Here is a 21,705-nt window from a genome sequence, read left to right as displayed (position 1 = left end):
ACGATGGAAGAGGTGGCGGAGGCTCATCAGATGGTCAACCTGGTGACGATGGAAGAGGTGGCGGTGGAGGCTCAACAGGTGGTCAACCTGGTGACAGTGGAAGAGGTGGCGGAGGCTCAACAGATGGTCAACCTGGTGACAGTGGAAGAGGTGGCGGAGGCTCATCAGATGGTCAACCTGATGACAGTGGAAGAGGTGGCGATACCCAGCAGTCGAGAGGACGCTCATCAATTGGTGGAAGAAATCCTAGAGAAAGGCAAATATCGGGTAAGTGCCCACCCATTGAATTAACTATATACCATTTTAGGGTTCCAGAAAAATATAAGTGTGGTTAATATGAATATATTTTAAATCTTGTTGGGTAATATTTTTACTGTAAATTGTTTTTTAATAAATTATTCAAGAAGTTGCTATGCCTCCATATTAAGCCTACCTTCTAAGTAATAACTTAGTGACGTCATCATACATGTCGTATCAGGTTGTCGTTATTTATGATACAATATTTATTGATTGTACCAATAATTATTAGTAATTATTCTATTGATAATAATATATACAAAAAGTCCCGTTTTTAAATTTATTGTTTGAAATACCGAACTAATGTGTAGGCCAAAAACAAACAGGGTTTGTCTAATAAATGTAAATATAACTGTATAAACATTATATAGTTTTCAGTTTGATTGCCTCCAAAATGTAATGGCGTCATTGTAGATATACTTTTTATTGTAATGTGGTAAGAATCTGTCTAAACTTAATAAAATAATAAAAAGTGGAAGAGGTCACGGATGCTCAACAGATGGTCAACCTGGTGGCAGTGGAAGGGGTGGCGGAGGCACAACAGGTGGTCAACCTGGTGACAGTGGAAGAGGTGGCGGAGGCTCATCAGATGGTCAACCTGGTGACAGTGGAAGAGGTGGCGGAGGCTCAACAGGTGGTCAACCTGGTGACAGTGGCAGGGGTGGCGGAGGCTCAACAGGTGCGCAACCTGGTGGCAGTGGAAGAGGTGGCGGAGGCTCAACAGGTGGTCAACCTGATGACGATGGAAGGTGGTGGAGGCTCAACAGAATTAGTAAAATAATAAAAAGTGGTTCAGAATTGTTATCCTAGTCGGGATTTCCTCCAACATTCAATGGAATCTTCCGTGGCCATATCTATTTGTAGTTGATCCGTCTTTTAGTTTTGACGTTATCCTGACAACAAACACACACACACAAACATTATGCATTCATTACGTTTAAATAGAACTATGTAACATATAACAATCATTACATCAATTACAAAGATATTAGATCGTTTTTTAACTAAAGAATACATTTCTAAATAATTGAGAGCAAAATATAATTGTGATTGGCTCCTTTGGCGTATTATTATGTATAGTTAACCAATCAACAAAGGCATACATTTCAGTTTTTAGTGACGCAATTTATTTGATATTACCACATCGGTAGTCGAATAGCAGGCAACCGTTTTCTCGGATGCTTGTTTTTGTATGTAGGCCTATTTCTTATTAGGAATTATGCCTATCTCAAATTACAAGGTAGCGTGTGTATGTTGCCTTCTCATCTGGATAAATATTGTATTTGTGGAGTCTAAAGATCCTAGTCCCGCGGATCGTCTGCCAACAACACGAGCTGTGGATGATAGTACTGGCGGCAAAGATGAAGGTATGAAAGATGAGGAAAGTGACGAGGACAGCCGACAAACAGAACAGCCCACCCACAGAGAACACGATGGATCCAAAGACGAAACTGGAGGCGAACGGTCAACAACACAACAGCCCACCCATAGAGAACACGGTGGATCCAAAGACGAAACTGGAGGCGGACGGCCAACAACGCAACAGCCCACCCATAGAGAACCCGGTGGATCTAAAGACGAAACTGGAGGTGGACGGCAAACAACACAACAGCCCACTAATGATAGAGAACACAGTGGCTCCAAAGACGAAACTATAAGAGGCGGACGGTCAACAACACAACAGCCCCCGACGCATAGAGAACACGGTGGATCCAAAGACGAAACTGGAGGCGGACGGCGAGCAACACAACAGCCCCCGACGCATAGAGAACCCGATGGATCCAAAGACGAAACTGGAAGCGGACGGCCAACAGATCCCACGACCCACCACGATAGAGAACAAGACGAAATAAGAATTAGCCGCGGTCGACGGCCCGCTAAAGAAGGTAAAACATTAATTAAAACTTAGTTCATATAGTTTCAACAATATCATACCGGTATGCTGTTTAAAATGGGTACATTAACGAGAACATATTTTTATGTTGTTTGTAATTCACATTCTAAAATGGGTTTAGTTATTAGTACCAGAGTAAATAATATTGTAAATTATCATTATAAAAGGTGCGGACGTTCCTCACATGTTTGGCTATAATATAATATTCAATTGCAGAACAGTTACTTATACTTCTTCTGTTATCATTAGCCATGTATTTTAATATGTACACCTGTATTTTGACAAATTACGCTGTAAGAAATTAGACGTGTATTTTAAAATGTACACTATTTTTTGCTGCGTTGGCGCTCCATAGAGTTTTGTTGCTTTAAACCGTCGCCCCTGTTTTTAGTGTTTTTTCACATTATATTTGATTTTCAATTGTAAAGGTAAAACTCTATCACAAGAAAGATTTTCCTAAAAGAAATTCCATATTGTAAAATATTTCCCTCCATTATAATATTAAAGATATTGTTTAAAAACATTAAAAATGTATTGTTCTTCAGAACATGAAAAAAGGATGAATCAAATCAAACTAACTAACTAACTGTTATGTGACATTAAAATGGTCTATTTAACATCAAAATTGTTTAGTAATTATATTTTCAGGGGACAATACATCTTTAAAAAATGAATAACAAAATCGATCTTGATAGTTTGACAGCTAACAGGCTGTCATGTTGTATTCAATATAATAAGTTCACAGTATAAGATACAAACCTATTATTATGTGACATTAAAATTGCATATTAAAAAAAAAAAAATGTTCAGTAATTTTTTTTTCAGGTGGCCAATACATCTTTAAATTGATAACAAAATCGATTTTGCTAGTTTGACAGCTAGCAGGCTGTCATTTTTTGTATTCAATAGAATAAATTTACAATAAGATACAAACCAACTATGTGACATTAAAATGGCCTATTCACCTACAAGTTGTTCTGTAATTTATTCTTTTTCAGGTGACCAATACATCTTTAAATTGATAACAAAATCGATTTTGCTAGTTTGACAGCAGGCTGTCATTTTTTTATTCAATAGAATACATTTACAATAAGATACAAACCAACTATGTGACATTAAAATGGCCTATTCACCTACAAGTTGTTCTGTAATTTATTCTTTTTCAGGGGGACAATGCATCTTTAAATTAATAACAAAATCCATTTTTCTAGTTTGACAGCAGGCTGTCATGTTGTATTCAATATTGTACGTTCACAATAAGATACAAACCAACTATGTGACATTAAAGCTCAGGTACAGGCATGAATTTTAAATATAATATTTGGTTAATTGTACATAAATCAAATATTTGTAACAGAAATCAAGACGAAAAAACATGAATTTCCCTTAATATGGCCAAATACAAAATTTAGCAAAATTCTTCCATAAAAACCAGGAAGACTTTTTTTTAGTAGTTAGGTAGTTAACCTAATGTAATAACATGTCTGGTGACTCCCTAGAAGGTGAAAAAAGATAGTGGATATACGGTGGATAATTTTTGCTATAGCATGAAAATAAAAAGCTGAAGTTGAATAAAAATACCAGAAATTTAATATTCAAGTTATATTACCTATATTTAGTTATCTGATAACATTTTTTACCGCACCGTTTATTTTTCATAGCTTTTTAAAATGCCTCTCTATTTACAAAATTTGTGTACAAAAGAATAGAGATTTTACTGTGTAATTTGAACTATCCCCCCACTGATAAGAAAGTGCTTATTTTCAACAAGCTCGTGTAACACAAATAAAATCCCAAAAATTGTGAAACATAGGGGAAACTATAGATCGATAATTATTGGAATGTATGATCAATAGAAATGTTTTGCCCGCACCTGGCCTTTAAAATGGCCTATTCACCTACAAGTTGTTCTGTAATTTATTCTTTTTCAGGGGGACAATGCATCTTTAAGTTAATAACAAAATCCATTTTTCTAGTTTGACAGCTGCTGTCATTTTGTATTCAATATCATAAGTTTACAATAAGATACATAATTATGTTAAAATGGTTAGAATACGTGTTTATTGCGATGCTAAGCAACGCCATTTGGTTAACAATAGTATGCATTAATAGTAGGTTACTATGACTTCGGGAAATTGGTATTGAAATACCAATTATTATTATTAGTGTTCTTGTAATATTAGAAGAATCGAGAGTGGATTTAGATATGCAATCGGCGTGGAGAGCTGGCCTGATGATAAACTTCATTTGCGCACGCGACTTGTTCATGTTAAAAGTGCATTATTGTCATTTTATGACGTCAATAGTACTCCCAATAAAGTATTAGAACGATAAAATAATGGTAAATAAAATTACCTTGCTTGAAAGAAAAGTACTCAAATACTCATGATTGAGTGGCCAGGTGAGGTAATTTTGCGATAACTTAAATTTGTAAACAGTCTAAAACAAATACATGACGTCCAGATGGGCAGAAATATTTTTAAAGTATTTTTTTTTGTCTTTTTTTGTGGGTTCACTTTTATTTCCATATATACTGTACAGTACATTTCTCTTAACATAGTTAGGCCTATGTACTGTATAGTACATCACTTTACATATTATAACTTTTCCATTGTGTTTTTAATATGTTTACAAACATAGGTTAGCTTATATACTTTAACATTAACTTAACTTTCTTATTAACAAAGCTTTTTTCTAATCAACATATAATTCAACCCATTACATTATTAATAAACCATTTAACGATTGTGAAAAGGAAAAAATTATTGCACTATAGCTCATACCACCACTTTACTTTAACAGTCATCGTATCTTCAAATAATATTTTCCAATTTGTTTCTTGTCGTTTATTAGAATGTGATGTAGAAACTGACTGTAACGGCGACTGTGGTGGTACAGCGGTGTTAAACGACTGTGAACAGTGTGTTGGCGGTAACACTAACCGAGGACGGGACGCAGGCAAGGACAGCTGTGGTGAATGCCAAGTATCCGGTACAGGTAGAAGAATTATGCACGTGACTAAAGATTGTTACGGAACTTGTAATGGAAATGCCAGACCAGACAAATGTGGAGAGTGTGTCGGTAAGCACAAGTTGTATTATACGTTTACGGTAATTTGGGTATCGGGAACGTTTCTTTAGCTCTGTCTATCAAACTAGTTTGTCAAAAGGTGTGATGTGTCCAAAATGATAGTGATATTCCCAAATATGGTAGTGATATGAAATGTCCATATATGGGCACATCACATTTTTTTCACAAGTCCTTAACATGTAAAAACATTCCTTTTGTTGTTTAAGGTGGAGAAACTGGTTTGGCGGAAGATAAGAACAGTCATCGTATTAATTGCAAAGGAGTCTGCGAACTTGAAGGAACATTTTCCTATGGTGAAAACGATTGCGGCGATTGCGTGAGAGTAGGGTCTGATGGTATCATTCCTTCCGCCGCCGATTGTAATGGGGCTTGTACAAATGGTGAGTAATTTACACTATTATACTAGTATAGCCTAAAGCTTGGTTCCCACGCAACGTAAGGACGTAAGCGCAACGCTAAGAATTTGACCAATCACGACGCGATAGATCATTCGAACTGTTGCTTGTGATTGGTCAACTCACTTGTGTTCTTGTTCCTACGTCGTTTCGTTGCGTCCAAATAGGGCCACCAAGTTTTAGCCACCGACAGATAACCGAAATTGAAAAAACTCAATTTCGACTCGAATATAAATATTTCAAAAAGGAATATTGCACTTTCAATGTTTTCTATTATTTTAGGTCGTAACAGAGCTCGCATCGACAAAGAGTGTGGTATCTGCGTTGTAAGGGGTGAACCGGTGAAAAACGAATGCGGTGTATGCCTCAACGCTCCAGAAGAAGAACAAACCAAGTGTAACGGTTGTGACAATGTTCCAAACAGGTTAGTATAATTATTTAGTAATTAATTAATATTCATATTCTATTCATTACCGTACTCCATGGTATAGTACAATAAGACGACCAACTGTAAACATGGATCGAGGCCAGTTTTAGTTGAATTGAAGATGTTTCATAGTCATGTTTTTACTACATATTTTAATATATTTTACTCCCGGCCAGTCGACAATTTTATTGCTTATATGACAAAGCAGTTTTTTCTTCTTTTTAAATTCAGATCCCATTCTCCTAATATTACATGAATGTTATTAATTTTGTATTGTATAAAAAAAAGTATATCTCCACAATGATGAATTAAAATATAAAATGCATTTATATTGTATTTGTATATTTGTATTTTCCTTAATAATTACAACATGAAAACATTTTTGTAATGTAGGCCTATTTGTAAATTTATATTTTAAGTTAGGTACGTGCCACAAATTAAAAGCTTTGCTTGCTTGTGGTTATCCTGTTTTTCACACTTTATTGTACTTTATTTTCTTTTTTTTTATATATTTTTATGAATTTTGTGTGAAAAATAAAGAATCAATCAATCAAATCAATCAATATCTGTCTGTCCAAAATAATAACAATCGTAATAATTAGAATTAACATTATAATCTCTATAGCGCCTTTATCAAGATTAAAGCACTTTTATTAATGAATATTATTTTCTAAATATATATATATATATATTACTGTTTATGCGTAATGTTGTAGTGGCCTTGTCGAAGATGCATGTGGCATATGTGGCGGAGATGGATCGAGTTGTCAAGTTATTAAGTCCGTGGAACCAGCATTGCTACCTAACTCAGGAACACAACAGGTACCAACTTTCCATTAAAAGTTTAACCAAATTTTGTTCTAAAGCGTGGTTCCCACTAGCGACGGAACGTAACGCAACCTACGCAACGTAAGAAAATGCCCTTCCGATAATTGTGTTTTCCCCCGCCTGCGTGAAATCAAATCTGCGATGTTTGCAGCATTGTTGCGTCGTCGGTTCCCACTTGTGATTACGCAATACAGCACTTTGCGTAAAAACGTCGCTGCGTTGCGTTACGTTGCGTCGCATCGCATAGTGGGAACCACGCTTAAAAGTCATAATTATAACTTGGTTCCCATCTTGGATGCAACACGACGTACGCGCAACGTAAGTGAGTTTACCAATTTTCGGATGATCCAGCACTTTCAGATCCACCCTTGTATCGTAATAGGAAGCATGGTTTAAAATTGACCTTCATTATATGGTTTAAAAAGCCAACATATTGAACGTGAACACCGGTAATTTATTCTTTAGAAAATCCATTACAACGGATGGCCTTATTTAACATGATCGATCGATCGATAGGTTTGTGCATATTATACCTATTGTAAATATTAATCGATTTACCATTTTATTACAATAATATTTGTTATTTACCATGGAGATAACGTGAAAGTTCTTTTGTATAGAGAATGCATGAACGTATACATATTATACATAAATGTTTATATTTAAAATATTATGACCTGAGTAATTGAAATTTCACTCTTCCCTGGCCTCTGACGTAACGCAAGTAATTTGACCAATCGCAAGCAACGAATCATCTGAAATGCTCCTTGTCATTGCGTGCTTCCTATTAGAACAAGCTTAATCGATACAATGATTGTATTAAATTAATTTTAATAATATAATAACTTTAATAGTATTATGTTATTTATTAATTATTATATTTTTGTTATTATTATTCACTGTGTGCTTATTATTATCGTTATTTAAACTATATTTTAAGTTAAGTAATTGTTTTAGTTATTTTTTCATTAGATTACTATACACGGCGCTGGATTCGATAGTAGTAATGGTAGAACGAATGCACGCGTTTCTCGGAACGTTCGCCGTAACGAAATAACTAATTGTATGCTCTCGTCGACAACTAGAAATGACGTCATCGTCGAGTGGCCAGTGACCGAGGTAACGAATACTGCCGTCACGTGCCAGTCGGAAGAAGAAGAAACTCTTGAACAAGGTAGGCCTAATTGTCTTATTTTGTTGTCGAGTCCACCAAAAATCGGAAAGGTATATTGCCGAAAACGGAAACTTCTTAAATTAAACAACTAGCATAGGTGTTTAGCACCTGTTTGGCCTTTCCTTGCCCCCTTTTATATTTGTTTTGTCTTCTTTGTATTGTATATGGCAGAAAATTGAATAAATAAAATAAAATAAATAAATAAATTGTATTTAACAATATCAACTATTTTTAGACGTTTATGACGTTGCTGTTATAAGCAGAAATGGCGATGAAATAAATGGCACAGAACCGATTACCATATCAGTCTATGAACGTAAGTCAATATATAATTTCTTGGGCCGGGCGCATTATTTTTTCTCCTATGAAGAGGTGAATTATTCATTATTTCTTAATAGAAAAAATGTGTATAATTATGAATATGTGCGATCACGTCGTATTGTGACTCTGCGTACACCTATTGTTTACTACTACACTTAGGCCTCTCTAACTATTCTACATGGGATTCGCCTTCTATGCTGCACAAATTACATTATCTGCGTATGCACGATTCACTAGTAATTTGTTTAGAAATATATCATGATTTATTCATGAGATATCATGAGTCGTATGCATAATTCATGATTTGAAATTTTTTCTTTTTTTCATAACTATAAAACGCCTTAGTTTAATATTCATCAACGTATAGGGCTAGGCTTTTTTATTTTTACATCATTTTTTCATAGCGTTTAATACTCATTTTTGTATTTGTATTCTTAATTTATCAGCACCAATTGTAGTATCAGTTGAACCTAGAGAATTCGATGCCATAAAGGGTCGCTCGCTGGAATTTGAACTCCAAGTAACGCTAGAAAGTGGTGCCCACCTTACTCAGTATGATGGACTGGTGCCAAAGCTCATAGTGCGCGGTGGTAAGTGCAAGTGGGGGAAGGGGTGGTTGTGTAAAGGCCAATTTACACAAACGAGCGGTAACGGTAATACAAATATAGAATCTATGTTATTCCTTATGACCATTTACACACAACGGGCGGTTTCCGCTCAGGATAGATACAGATTCTACATGGGACAAGCTACGCGGTTTTCCGCTTACCGTTACCAACGCTCATCTGTGTAAATTGGCTTTTCGGATGATGTTGACAAATATGGTTGCAACGAGCGTATGTGGACTGAAATGCTCTATTATGAAATTAATATGTGGTAGTCAATCCTTTACATTCAGCGGGGGGAAAGGGTTGAATATTCGCACCGTTTATGATTTTAACATTGATATACCGTTAAAGTTAACGATATTCTCTTGATGTGATAGGCCTACTATTGATTTTAATTACGAAAAACTGATTTGATTTCTTGTAGATCAACTGAAGAAAGTTTTGGATATTGCGGGGGGATCACGTGATTTTGCCGTTTTAGATGGGAGAGTTGTATCGAACAGAAAAATGAACTTCAGTTTTGAATTTAAGAAATGTTCTTCAAAGTCATTCATGGTTCAGCCGTCGTTAGACGGGCAACATCCACTAACGGATAGAAATAACAACGAAGACGGCTTCCGGGTGACCGTTTACACAGTGGGGCCAAAACTCTCAAGTATTCTAATGACTAACAATGGTTTGTTCATTATTTGATTGTAGTGTGAACGTACTTTAACGTTAACGTTTTTGCTGACAATTTCGTTGCTTTTCTTTATTAACTCGGTGCTTCTCTATACATTTGACCGCCGTTTGTAGTGCGTCTGTGTCCAGGCTAGTGGGATTCAAGTACTCTGATGGAGGCAGTGGCGTAACGCACTGGGCAAAGGCTCATGGTTTAGCAATCTCAAGGGGCCTGGGTAGTTGTATTGGACTGCTCATGCTCTGAGGCCCCTTGAGCTCTGGGGACCATGTGTTTAGCCAGTGTGCTCATAGCCGTAACGTCACTGCCTAAGACAATATGTGTTTGGTTATAGGGGATTAACAACTAGATGACATCATTTCTGGTTCTCATTTTGTAATTATTTGCATTTGTTTAATTTGTAGAGGATCGACTGAAGGTTACATTTGATAAAAAGGTTAACAACATCGGCTTAGATAACTGTACATTGATATTCGAGGAATCCAACAGACTGGGGGTTAAGGCGGAATGCAAATGGAACAGCTTGAAGTCACTGATTGTACAATTAGGAAAGAATCACAATATCATACCCAGTAAGGCACCATCAACAAGTATTTGAAATAACTTAGTTTATGATTACGTAACGATTACGTAATGATGAAATGGCGAATATTTTGCAACATTAAACAAAGTGTATGGTTAAAATAATGATCATTACTACGTCATCATGGAGTGCATATGAAACGCGTTTTTGTGTGCATGAAACGCGTTTTGCAAAACTAGTGTATGTATTACTATGAAATTAACATTAGCCTAGACTTTACTTCATTACACTTTTAGAAATATCTGTGCGCGTTTTTTGTGTTAAAGTTAGCGTAATTTTTCTTGTTTAGATATCACCATGATGCGAGTCCTAGAGGGTGCAATCAGAGGTTACGGTGAAGAAAACTCACGAGAATCAGCTAGAGAACCAGTTGTGGTTCAACCGCCTAGAAATCCCAAACCACCCGTAGCTATCTGCGAATTACCCAGTGAAATATCGGCATGCAGCAAAGGGTTGGAATTGAGGGGTGACAAATCACGAGGCACAGGGGTTTTGAAATATCGATGGTTTATCAGAGCAGTTAACGGCAGTATCAACACTGATGCTTTACAAAGGGTGCTTGATAGACATAACGGTATGTTTTCACACAGTATGCTATGTTTTATATTTTCCTCAAACTGAACAAAATCTTTTTATAACTGTGACTCTTTAAAGCTTGGATGCACAACGCAAGGACAAGAGAATGTTTGAATGATCCAGCGCGTCGTGTGATTGGTCAACTCACTTGTGGTGCGCGCGCTTACGTCCTTGCGTTGCGTCATGTAGTAGGAGTCGAACTTTACACAACGTATGGCGTAAAATACAGTTGTTATACCTTTATTGTAAGAAGCCTATATTAATAGGTAGATGCTTCACCAATCCATTATGTATCGTAATGATGGTGTGTTATAATAATATGCTGACAAAACGAAATACCGTGGAGTCGTTTACATTTTCCTTTTTTCTCCTCTGTAGGTCGAAATGAAGGCAAAGGTGAAAAAGCATTTACATTTACCGCTAACTTTACTCATGATGTAGATTATGAAATAACACTTGTTGTTGAGAAAAGTCTAGGAATGCGGCACAATGTCTCGCGGAGGTTTAGAAAGACTAGCGATGCCAAACCTACTGTTACTATCAAGGTAAAGGAAGGTGACGTACTGGCGGGCCGTGTCTATCAACCGTAAGTATAAAAGGTCAAGAAAGAGAGCTTCTATCTCTTGTTGGGTCAATGTTGTGATGTCACTGATAACGATAGTTGTATAGGGGATGGATTGGGAAGGGGTTGTGTTAACAATAGTATACAGCCACCCATTCATGAGCTAAATGTGGGATGTCGCTGATAACGACGGCGGAATACGACGTGAGGATAACAAGTACAAGCCTATGGTCTATAGAAGACCGAATTCATATTAGTACAAAGATAAATATTTTTGCACATATGGCGTTTCATACGTATAATACTTGAGCTCATAAATACAGACTTAGAGCAAGTTTAGGATAGAAGATAGCGTTTAATGTAATGTTTATGTTTCAGGATACTACTTAACGCAAAAGTGAAGTATGATAAGGAGTGTTTCCCAGTTGGAGACACTGTCTTCGAATGGGACTGGAACAAGGACGATGTTCGTTACATTGACGAACAGAGTCGAATATCTGAAAATAGAATATTCCGTATCCCAAAGTTTGGCCTTAAAGGCGGTATGACGACACGGTTTAACGTCACGGTTTACAAGAAAGAGAAACCGTCAAGACTCGCAACAGACTTCATAGATGTCACAACAGTGGCGTCTGACTTGAAAGCCCGGATTAAAGGCGGCAAACGTAGTCAATATGGCTGTAGTAGTGGCGAGGTCATGCTTGATGGCAGTGGATCTAAAGACCCGGATAAAGATGATTTAGAAATGGTCTACACCTGGACATGTGAACAGGTAAGTATAACACGTGATCAGTAGTTTGTAGGATATTTTACAGAGTATAGTAGAGTGGTGTTTTACTGTCTATATTATGAATAATACCATGGAGGAAAATGTTTCCTCCATGATTATACCTTGAACGAACACATTTAGCATAAAGCTTGGTTCCCACTCTAGGACGTAACGCAATGACGTAATCGCGAAGTAATGGCTGGTTCCCACTAGAGACTCATCGCAAGAACGTAACGCAATGTAAGTGAGTTGAGTTGAGTTGACCAATCACAAGCGATGAATAATTCGAACTGTCGCTTGACATTGGTCAACACGCTTGCGTTGCGTTTTTACGTCCTTGCGTTGCGTTCTAGTGGGAACCAAGCTTAAGCAATTTAACCAATCACAAGCGATGGGAATTATCAACATTTTCGCTTGTGATTGGTCAACTCGCTTGTGCGTTGCGCTTATGTTCTCATGCATTGCGCTTATGTTCTCATGCATTGCGCTTACGTTGCGTCCTAGTGGGAACCAAGCTTAAGCAATTGCTTTAAGAAATGAAAATCTGAAATTCCTGATCGTTGTAGTAACGTAGTAATTTAGTACAATAAGAGGTGGACCATGTTCATATAAATTCTGGTTATTCACTTTGTTAAAATCGATTTGTTGCTGTTGTTTTTGTTTACTCTTCTCTATTTTCTACATTCTACAGACAATAGACAGTAGACCGTGTTTTTCTTACCGTGAAGGTGAAAATAACATCGAATTCCCGTCTGATGAACAAAAGTCTAACAGCACAATAAGGTTCTATTCAGAACAGATGACACCTGGAGTGGAATACACGTTCACACTGATCGTCCAGAAGGGTTCAAGGTTTCACTCTGCTAACGTTACAAGATCCTGCTCAGAAGACGATCTCTTAAAGGTAAAAGACGGAGCGGTTTCGGCCCAATGTCATTATTGTTTTTTCTATACGAGAATTACCGTACCTGTAGACTATAAAACTACACATAGCACTTCTGTTTCAACGGAAGACGGCACCCATTTGTTTTAATAATGGAAAATTGTTCCATTCCGTGAAACTGAACAACTGTGAATGTACCATAAGAAAACACATTATTATTTAGTCTGGGTTTTGACTTAATATTAGCAAAAAAGATAAATATTTTGGCACATATGGCGTTTCATAAGTATACTACTTGCTGCTTGTATATGTATGTATAAATACATAGATCTATCATGGGTATAATCTGCACGAAAAAAACCCAGGAATTGTCTTCTTGAAATTATCTTTTTTATTTGTAAACTATTTTCATTTTGTATATTTTAAATTAGGTTGACTTAATACTAATGAAAAATGATGACGGCGTGTACAGCATTCAAGATAACATTGACATTAAAGCCAAAATTCGTGGCAACTTGACAATTGCTAACTTTACGTGGGAAACCGATGTATCCGGCGAAGACGGTGAGTGTTCATATTATACTTAAAGATACTATAGGGAGTGACGATAAAAACAAATTCCGAACTAGCGAGGCAAGCCAATGTGATTCAATATCAAAACTTTATTTGTTAATCTTCAAAAATAAATCACGTTTACAGTGTGACATTAATAGGTACCCAAGATAGACAATTAAATATTAACAATAGATCTTCATTGTTTACATTCACAGCGTATGGATTCCTGGATCTTGAAGATTCGACAAACTTTCGAGTATCGCCAAAAATTAGCAGCACACAAAGATGTAGTACAGTGCATTTGAATTTGAAACCTGGTAAATACATAAATTACTATTACAGTACTATCTTTCTTTCTTCAGCCAATATCGTCCCACTACTGAGCAAAGGCCTCCTCTTTCGCAAATCTTGGCCATGCTGTCGTACCCGACTGTCTCAGGGAACTTCTCTGGTCTGTCTAACGAGCTCATACCTCTATCTCTACTTCTTTTATTTACTATTATTTCATAGATCCTATACCAAAAGCAGTATCTTATAATTGACGTCAAAAGTCTGGCAAAAGTCTTGGAGAAAATAGTTTAACATTCTATTTGTAAGCACATTTAGCCGAGCCCGCATCACCCACACTGCGGTGGTAAAAGAAAAACAAGCGGTGACCCAATTTTACCGATTACAAAAGCAGTGAAAATGAGGCTTAGCGCACATACCATTGGGTTTTGTCAACTTCTATTAAACTTCGTGGATTAAAAAACGTTTAATACTTAACGAAACAACGTCTGACTTTATATTTTTATTCTATCTGGTCCACAGTATGCATTATAAAAATGCAGTAATCAGTATCAGTAATCAAAATATTGTTTTAAAGGTGTTGTTGCAGAAGACGCAAAATATTTGATAAAGTTTACAGCAACGTCACAAGGTGGACGTACCGGAACCAGTACAATTGAGATAAAGACAAATAGAGGTATTCGAAACTGTGAAATAACAGCGCAAGACGAAGTCAACCCACCCTTAAAGGTATGTTTCTGATTCTGACATTCAGTTTTATGTTTATAATCGTTCGACACCCAATCCTGTTCGAGCGTGTCCACACATCATTTATTTATGACGGTGGTGTTCGTGCTCACACATTCTCCATCAAAGTTAGGCAGTTTAAAAAGTAGCTCACTCTCAGTAGCGACGCAACGTAACGCAACCTTCCAATAATTGTGTTTGCCCCCGCCTGCGTGAGCCTGCGATGTTTGCGTCGTCGGTTCCCACTTGTGATTACGCAGTACAGCACTTTGCGTTAATACGTCGTTGCGTCGCTAGTGGGAACCACGCTTTAGTCCGACAAAAAAGAAGGATATGGACACAAAGAGAAGGGTAATTGGCTTGTTTTCTAATCTTTGTCGCATATCTTCTATTATAACACACCTGTATCGATTCTTCTTATTGATTGGAGGATTATGGGTCACATGATGTCCAATATACATATACTATTAAACTCTGACGTCAGAGTACATATTCATGTTGTTACAGTGAGCAACCGGAACGACATTATTTGCCCCATTGCATTCATAAACATTCATTATTAATTGTATACTTATGATTGTCCAAATTGTCTTAATTATTATATGTTTTGTGAATATGTAGTTAACCATTACACCTATCATTGCCTAAAGCTCTGTCTACACTATCAAATTTTGTGTGACAAAAAAATGTGATGTGTTCATATATGGACATGATGATGTCATATTATTATCATATTTGGGCACATCGCACTTTGTCAAACTAGTTTGATAGTGTAGACAGACCTTTAGTAATATATTGAGTTGGTATAAATGTTAACTAAATCATATTAATTGCACCCCAGTTTCCAGTTACCGTTACTGGCTGCGTAGCAGATGAGGACAACTACCCTCTAAACTACCAGGCTCTTATAGAAGACACTTCATCCAGTGACACTAGTATAATATCACAAGCTACCAATGATGCCAGTTTTGATGCCGTGGCTGGCCAAACGGATTTTAAACTCGTGGTCAAGGTAGGCCTAAAGTTTATACTAGATTAGATTCAAATTGTGTGATGTAACTTCGCGTATAAACATAATTGTAAGACTTTTATTTATTACCGTAGTTGCTATAATATTGTCCTGCCTAAAGCCGATTTCCACTAGGCGAATTAAATTTTTCGCGCGAATCGAAATCGTCAGCTTATAGGGGCCTACGCATGCGTATTCATGCTTCCATCTTCTTCCAAATTCCTTTCTGCGCATGCGTTTAAGCTTACGCTGTCAATTCGCGCGAACAGATCCGCATCCTTGTGGAAATCGGCTTTTATTTTTATTTTTTATTACACCTTATTTATAGAGGGTGACCCTAAACAGCGTATGCTGACAATCAAGGGGCCCTCTTGATAAGTGACAGTGGCTGTGTGTATACTAGTACCGGGGTAACCCCCTACTCGTCTCGAAAGATGTACTAGGTTTTTTTAAGTGCACATGAGCTAGATGTGTGCACTGAACCTACGGTTTATAGTCCTTATCCGAGAAGACTTGTTCTACCACCAGAACTATGGAGCGGGTGAGGCTCGAACCATTGCCCATGTTAATATGGCAAGGTATTATGGTTCCACTGTCTTAACCGCTTGGCCACTCACCGCTCGCTTTAAGCTAATTCACGGAACGTTTTGTTAAATAATATAAAAGATCATTATAAATAATTGAATTGCAATGCTGTTTTGCTATCCTAGTGCATTGACATTAGGAGGGACTAGGCCTACATATGCCTATCTATCGTAATAGTAGATATTTGTGTTTAACATAGATTTGTGATGCAAAAAGAAAATGTATAAATAAAAAGAAACCAATAACGACTGTATCGACAGCTTTGTCAGAAGAAGCAGGACAAGAATATTACGTTGAAAATGTTGAAAATGAAGTCATGAAAGGTAAGTCAAGACATGGAGGTTACCTTCATGGTCAAGATGAACGATATATTCGACATGGTATTAGTGTTTTACATTGTTGGTTTGAAAAAAAAATATACATTTATTTTTGGTTTTTTGTATTTTCTATTATAAAATTTTAATTTTTAATTTGTTACAGGTGCACTTTTAAAAGCCACCATAAGCCTGACTTCCCTTGTAAATGTAGAGATTTCCTTTGACGGCGCCCGTCGCAGAAAGCGTGACGTAGCACCGTCATGCGACAGGAGGCTACATGAGTACGGTGAAATGCAGGCATACCTGTTTAAACGCGCACAGTCTGATGAAAACCTAGGCTCAAGTGACAGAAAAGCATTTCTAGATCAAACCAAATATTTGGCTTACTCGTGTATGAATAAAACTACAAAACGTAAGTACCAGATTTATTTAAAATGTACATTTTGATAGGCCTGGGCATACTCTAGCTTCTAGACCGCAATATTAAAAGGTAAATATTTTTGCACATATGGCGTTTCATACGTATAATACAATTACGAAGTATTCAGACAAAATGAAACGCCAACTCGTGGAGTAACATAAACAAGAGCAATTACTACAAAAAGACAATAACTACAGACTAAAAATAGGCCCCTGTGAATCTTGTAAATAAACATTAAGACTTTTTAAAAACATAAATTGGTTCTATCGCTATCTAGTTTAAAGGGTCGTCTACTCGAGTTTATTTTCTTGTTTATTTTTTCAAGTTGACACAATAAGAAGCATTCGAGATTTAGTTTCTGCGAACGATGACGAATCATCAGATGACGAACCAATCGACAAGGACACGGCGCGTAACGTGTTCGATAGTCTGAGCGAGGCAGCATCTGGCATAAACCCTCAAGGAGAAGATTGGGAACTTAATGATGAGCTTTGGTAAGGTATCTAAAGCTCTGTCCACACTATCAAATTATGTGACAAAAAATGGATGCGCCCATATAATTAATGACACGATGATGTCATATCACTACCATATTTGGGCACATCACGCTTTTTTGTAAAACTAGTGTAGACAGAGCCTAATTTACAACATTGCACGCATGATCATATATAGTAATATGCCGTCAATCCATCTCAATGGATGAACTTTACCATTTTGGACGAACTCGCACACAAACGCATGGCAACATGTATCTTCTAAACGTAAATCTTCTAATTGTAACCCTGGGTTATTATTCTTTGATTGTTTTTTAGGGTGGGCTACTTTTAGAAGGGGGGTTACTATTAGAGTGTGGGTTACTATTACTAATTTTAAATTAGGCACCTGGAAATAGTAACCCACCCCAACTCACCAACTCATAGCAAAATAATAAAACAGTACGAATAAACAAATTTGGTTGAACTCTAATAGGGTTATTATAGATTGACTGTGGGTTACTGAAGGTGGGTTACTATTAGAAGATTTATGGTACTTTAATCTATCACACACTATCTTTCTTGAAGATACAGCTTGGTGCATTGATCCATTTGCAGCTCAAAACGTAGCTATACTGCGATAGGGTGCAGATGATCTAAAGCATCAGAACCAAAATGTGCAGAAACGTATATACACTCTCTTAAATGACATCCAAGAAATGCTTTCTTTATTTTAGGTGGGCGCGGCAATCGGTTTCTAAGGAAATATTGCGAGGGTTATCTTTCGGTGAGAAGTTCGAAAAAGAGACTAGCGACAGTAAAATCAGCATCATGAGGTCACAACTGACGGAAACTGTGAAATCCTATTCTGGAGAAGGTTCTATCTCTGTCAACTTTGGCAATGCATTGCGAGAAAAGTAAGTTAAACCTCTTGCAAGTGCAAGATTAGAAAAGTGGAATTTTTTTTATAAGAGGGATAATCAGAATCAGAATAATATATATAAATGATACAAATTACAATGACAACGAAAGTTGGCATAATAATGATGATAAACAATGAGGAGTAAAAATAAGGTACAAAACTTGAAAATCGTAGCTCTGTCAGTGACCACAGCATAGAAAAACGTTGATTATGCAGTTGCATATTAAACGTAGAGGCCTGAGTTGGATTAGGAACCGTAAGTGGCCCTTCAACGCTGGAGGCCTCGGGCGTTTTTAGCATTTTTGGACATATTTTAATGCCCAATTTTTCCTCTGGCCATGCACTGCTCAGAGGCCCCTATAAGCTCCGGAGCCCCTGGGTTTAGCCAGTGTGCGCTCTTAGCCGTTACGCCACTGTGATTATGATTGTGTTCACGTATTCAGGTACGGTACAGACTGGGCATGCGCTGACGGCAAGACTTGTTCAGACGTGAGCGTAAAGATGTTGCAGTACACTATTGACTATACATCGACCAGTGTAGAAGACGCACAGACACTTATTGCTGACGTCATTGATGTAGCTCTTGCTGATCCGGAGACAGGTAGGGTCTCGTATTTGATAGCTTAGGGCGGGTGGGGTCTTTTTGTATACACAGTTATAAAATATTTGCGTACAACAGGATTTATAGGACACATATCCTGATCGATGATGTTTCCTACTAAAGCCTTAGGCTACCATTAAGCGTGGTTCCCACTAGCGACGCAACGCAACGCAGCGACGTATTAACGTAAAGAGATGTATTGCGTAATAAAAAATGGGAACCGACGACGCAACAGTGCTGCAAACATCGCAGGTTTGATTTCACGCAGGCCGGGGGAAAACACACTAAAGCGTGGTTCCCACTAGCGACGCAACGCAAGGACGTAACGCAACGCAAGTGAATTGACCAATCACAAGCGATGGCTTATTCGCTTGTGATTGCTAACTGTCTATAACTTCGCTTGTCATTGGTTAAAACGCTTGCGTTGCGTTTACGTCCTTGCGTTAACGTTCTAGTCGGAACCAAGCTTTATTGGAAGGGAATTTTCTTACGTTGCGTATGTTGCGTTACCTACTGTAAATTCACCAATGTTTAGAATGTATGATTCAAGATCATATTTGCTTACTGCATGCAATACAGTGGGAAAAACGAATGTTGTTTGATTTAATATTAACTTTTAACAGGTGAAGAGCTTGATGTTAGCGATCTTGACACCCCGGTGACTATCGTTATACCAATCCGTGATGAAATACCAGAAGGAAAGAGAGCGGTAGCCAAGTACATGGACAAAGATACATGGACATGGAAGAAGGACGGCATTGAGACGACCATTTCTGACGACAAGCGGCTGGTTACTTGTATGTCTACCCACTTGACTGAGTTTACAGTCGCGGTTGAAGACATCGAAGAACAGGTAACAGGAACAGTGGGAGGAGGAACAGTGAGAGGAGGAACAATGGGAGGAGGAACAATGGGAGGAGGAACAGTGGGAGGAGGAACATTCGGAGGAACTGTCGGAGGTAAGTACGATTTTACACCCAACCAAGTTTACCCGGCTAAAATAAATGATGGAATTATGAAGTAACAATGTTTGTTTTAGTCTAGGCCTCGTATTGCGTTGGGTTAATTCCGTTAAAGGGAGTAGTATAACAGGAAATTGAAGGAAAGTATAAGAACCGTGGCGTAACGCTGGGGCCCCTGGTTTAGGAAACCTAAGTGGCCCTTCAGGCCTCGGATGTTTGTAGCCTTTTCGGCATATTTTAATGCCTGTCTTTTTCATCTGGGCACTGCTCATTGGTTTAGCCAGTAAGCGCTCATAGCCGTTACGGCACTATATACAAGAACAAATATAGTCTCTTTTGGTCATGGGAGATGTAATAAAATAAGAATAATGATCAACATCCACCCGATTTTATGTTCTAGCGTACGACGCGTCTGTAGGTACGGAATCGCCCGGAGGACAAGCGGAGGAGAATAGCAACAAAACGAATGACATTGACGTGGAGGATGCGGGTAAGCTTACATGACTGGTATTATATTTAACGTATTCATTAATCCAGATTTTTGTATTTTGTCGCTAATCTAAATAAATCTATGATTACACAGATGACGAAGACGATGCCTCCACTGCGACGATCATTGCAGTCAGCGTTGTCATGGTAGCTGCTTTCATCATCGTCATTATCGCTTGTGTAATCGTCATGACTAAAGTCAAGAAACGTAAGCAAGTGTCGCCAACGCCTTCAAAGGAAAACGTACAGAGATAAACGGTTTATAAGGTTTATCGCAAATAGCTTGATTTCGCGAGGAACGTCATTGCACAATACATGATGGGAAGGGTTTGGGAGCAAACGCGCCACGACGCGTACGTACAAACAACAAATCACGTACTTACGCGTCGTGACGTTTGCTTTCTAACATGCGTCGCGCACGCTATTTGCGTTCAACCTTATCTCGTGTGGGTAGTTCCACTGGTCTTACGAGCGTAGCCTTGTCAGAAAGGCGGTAATAAAAGCACTATGCACTAACAAATTAGTAACGCTTTAAAACCTACGTAAACTCACCAAATTCGTTGATGAGTATTTTGATGTAGTAATAGTCCTATGCAATAAGTATTTATAAATTTAATTGTCAATTGCGCAATATTCTAAAGTAATATTGTGTTCTCAGGTTGTATTTTTACAATTATAGTTGTATTTTATATTATTGATGATCTAATATGAAACAAAAAAACATAAATAGATGTTTGAAATACAGTAGTATATTTTTTAATAACACCATTTTTAAATGTACACATGCCTATTTAAGTGAAATATTTGTATTTTGGCACAAATTATTGATAAAATATGCATTAAAATCGGATACAAAGCATACAGTAAGAAGTACATACAATAAGTACTAGGTACAAGATTGCCTTGCCACCGAAGATACACAACATTGATGCGCGCGTTCATCTGTCGATAGAAATAATCGACTTTTGTACGCGCGTGCTAACTACGTACGCACACGTATTTCACTATCAACCTTAGTAAAACTAAAACACATTATTTACATTCTGAAGCATAATCATCGGAATCATAGCTTTATAAAATTATATTTTCCATAATTAATTACAAAAACAGGCACTATTAATATTGGTTGGTTGGTAAAAAGCACAGTGACTGGGATTAGAAGGTACTCTATTGATACAAAACAACGTATGACAACTTTTTGTTGACCTTTGAGTGGACCTTTGTCAATCTTACAGTAAAAAAACTTACAATAAAGCATATTACTTATTATA

The 21,705-nt window shown here is 37.4% G+C and overlaps 1 protein-coding gene across 1 annotated transcript; it reads left to right on the top strand.

Annotated features, from left to right (window-relative positions):
- Positions 1 to 1,492: 1,492 nt before the first annotated feature.
- On the top strand, positions 1,493 to 21,679 carry LOC144847945 (uncharacterized). The gene is made up of 26 exons (XM_078704550.1): positions 1,493 to 2,183; positions 5,045 to 5,272; positions 5,488 to 5,661; positions 5,959 to 6,100; positions 6,820 to 6,925; positions 7,904 to 8,105; positions 8,341 to 8,421; positions 8,873 to 9,016; positions 9,459 to 9,710; positions 10,118 to 10,285; positions 10,586 to 10,870; positions 11,251 to 11,458; positions 11,813 to 12,206; positions 12,895 to 13,107; positions 13,518 to 13,650; positions 13,857 to 13,958; positions 14,507 to 14,658; positions 15,497 to 15,667; positions 16,449 to 16,572; positions 16,730 to 16,978; positions 17,313 to 17,481; positions 18,198 to 18,377; positions 18,826 to 18,983; positions 19,607 to 19,942; positions 20,346 to 20,435; positions 20,529 to 21,679. The coding sequence occupies exons 1-26, from the start codon at positions 1,517 to 1,519 to the stop codon at positions 20,687 to 20,689; spliced, it is 5,289 nt and encodes a 1,762-aa protein (XP_078560676.1). The 5' UTR covers positions 1,493 to 1,516; the 3' UTR covers positions 20,690 to 21,679.
- Positions 21,680 to 21,705: the final 26 nt, after the last annotated feature.

Source organism: Antedon bifida, chromosome 7, assembly GCF_963402885.1.
Source record: "Antedon bifida chromosome 7, ecAntBifi1.1, whole genome shotgun sequence".
Classification (NCBI taxonomy): domain Eukaryota; kingdom Metazoa; phylum Echinodermata; class Crinoidea; order Comatulida; family Antedonidae; genus Antedon; species Antedon bifida.
This window is presented reverse-complemented; position numbering and strand designations above follow the sequence as displayed.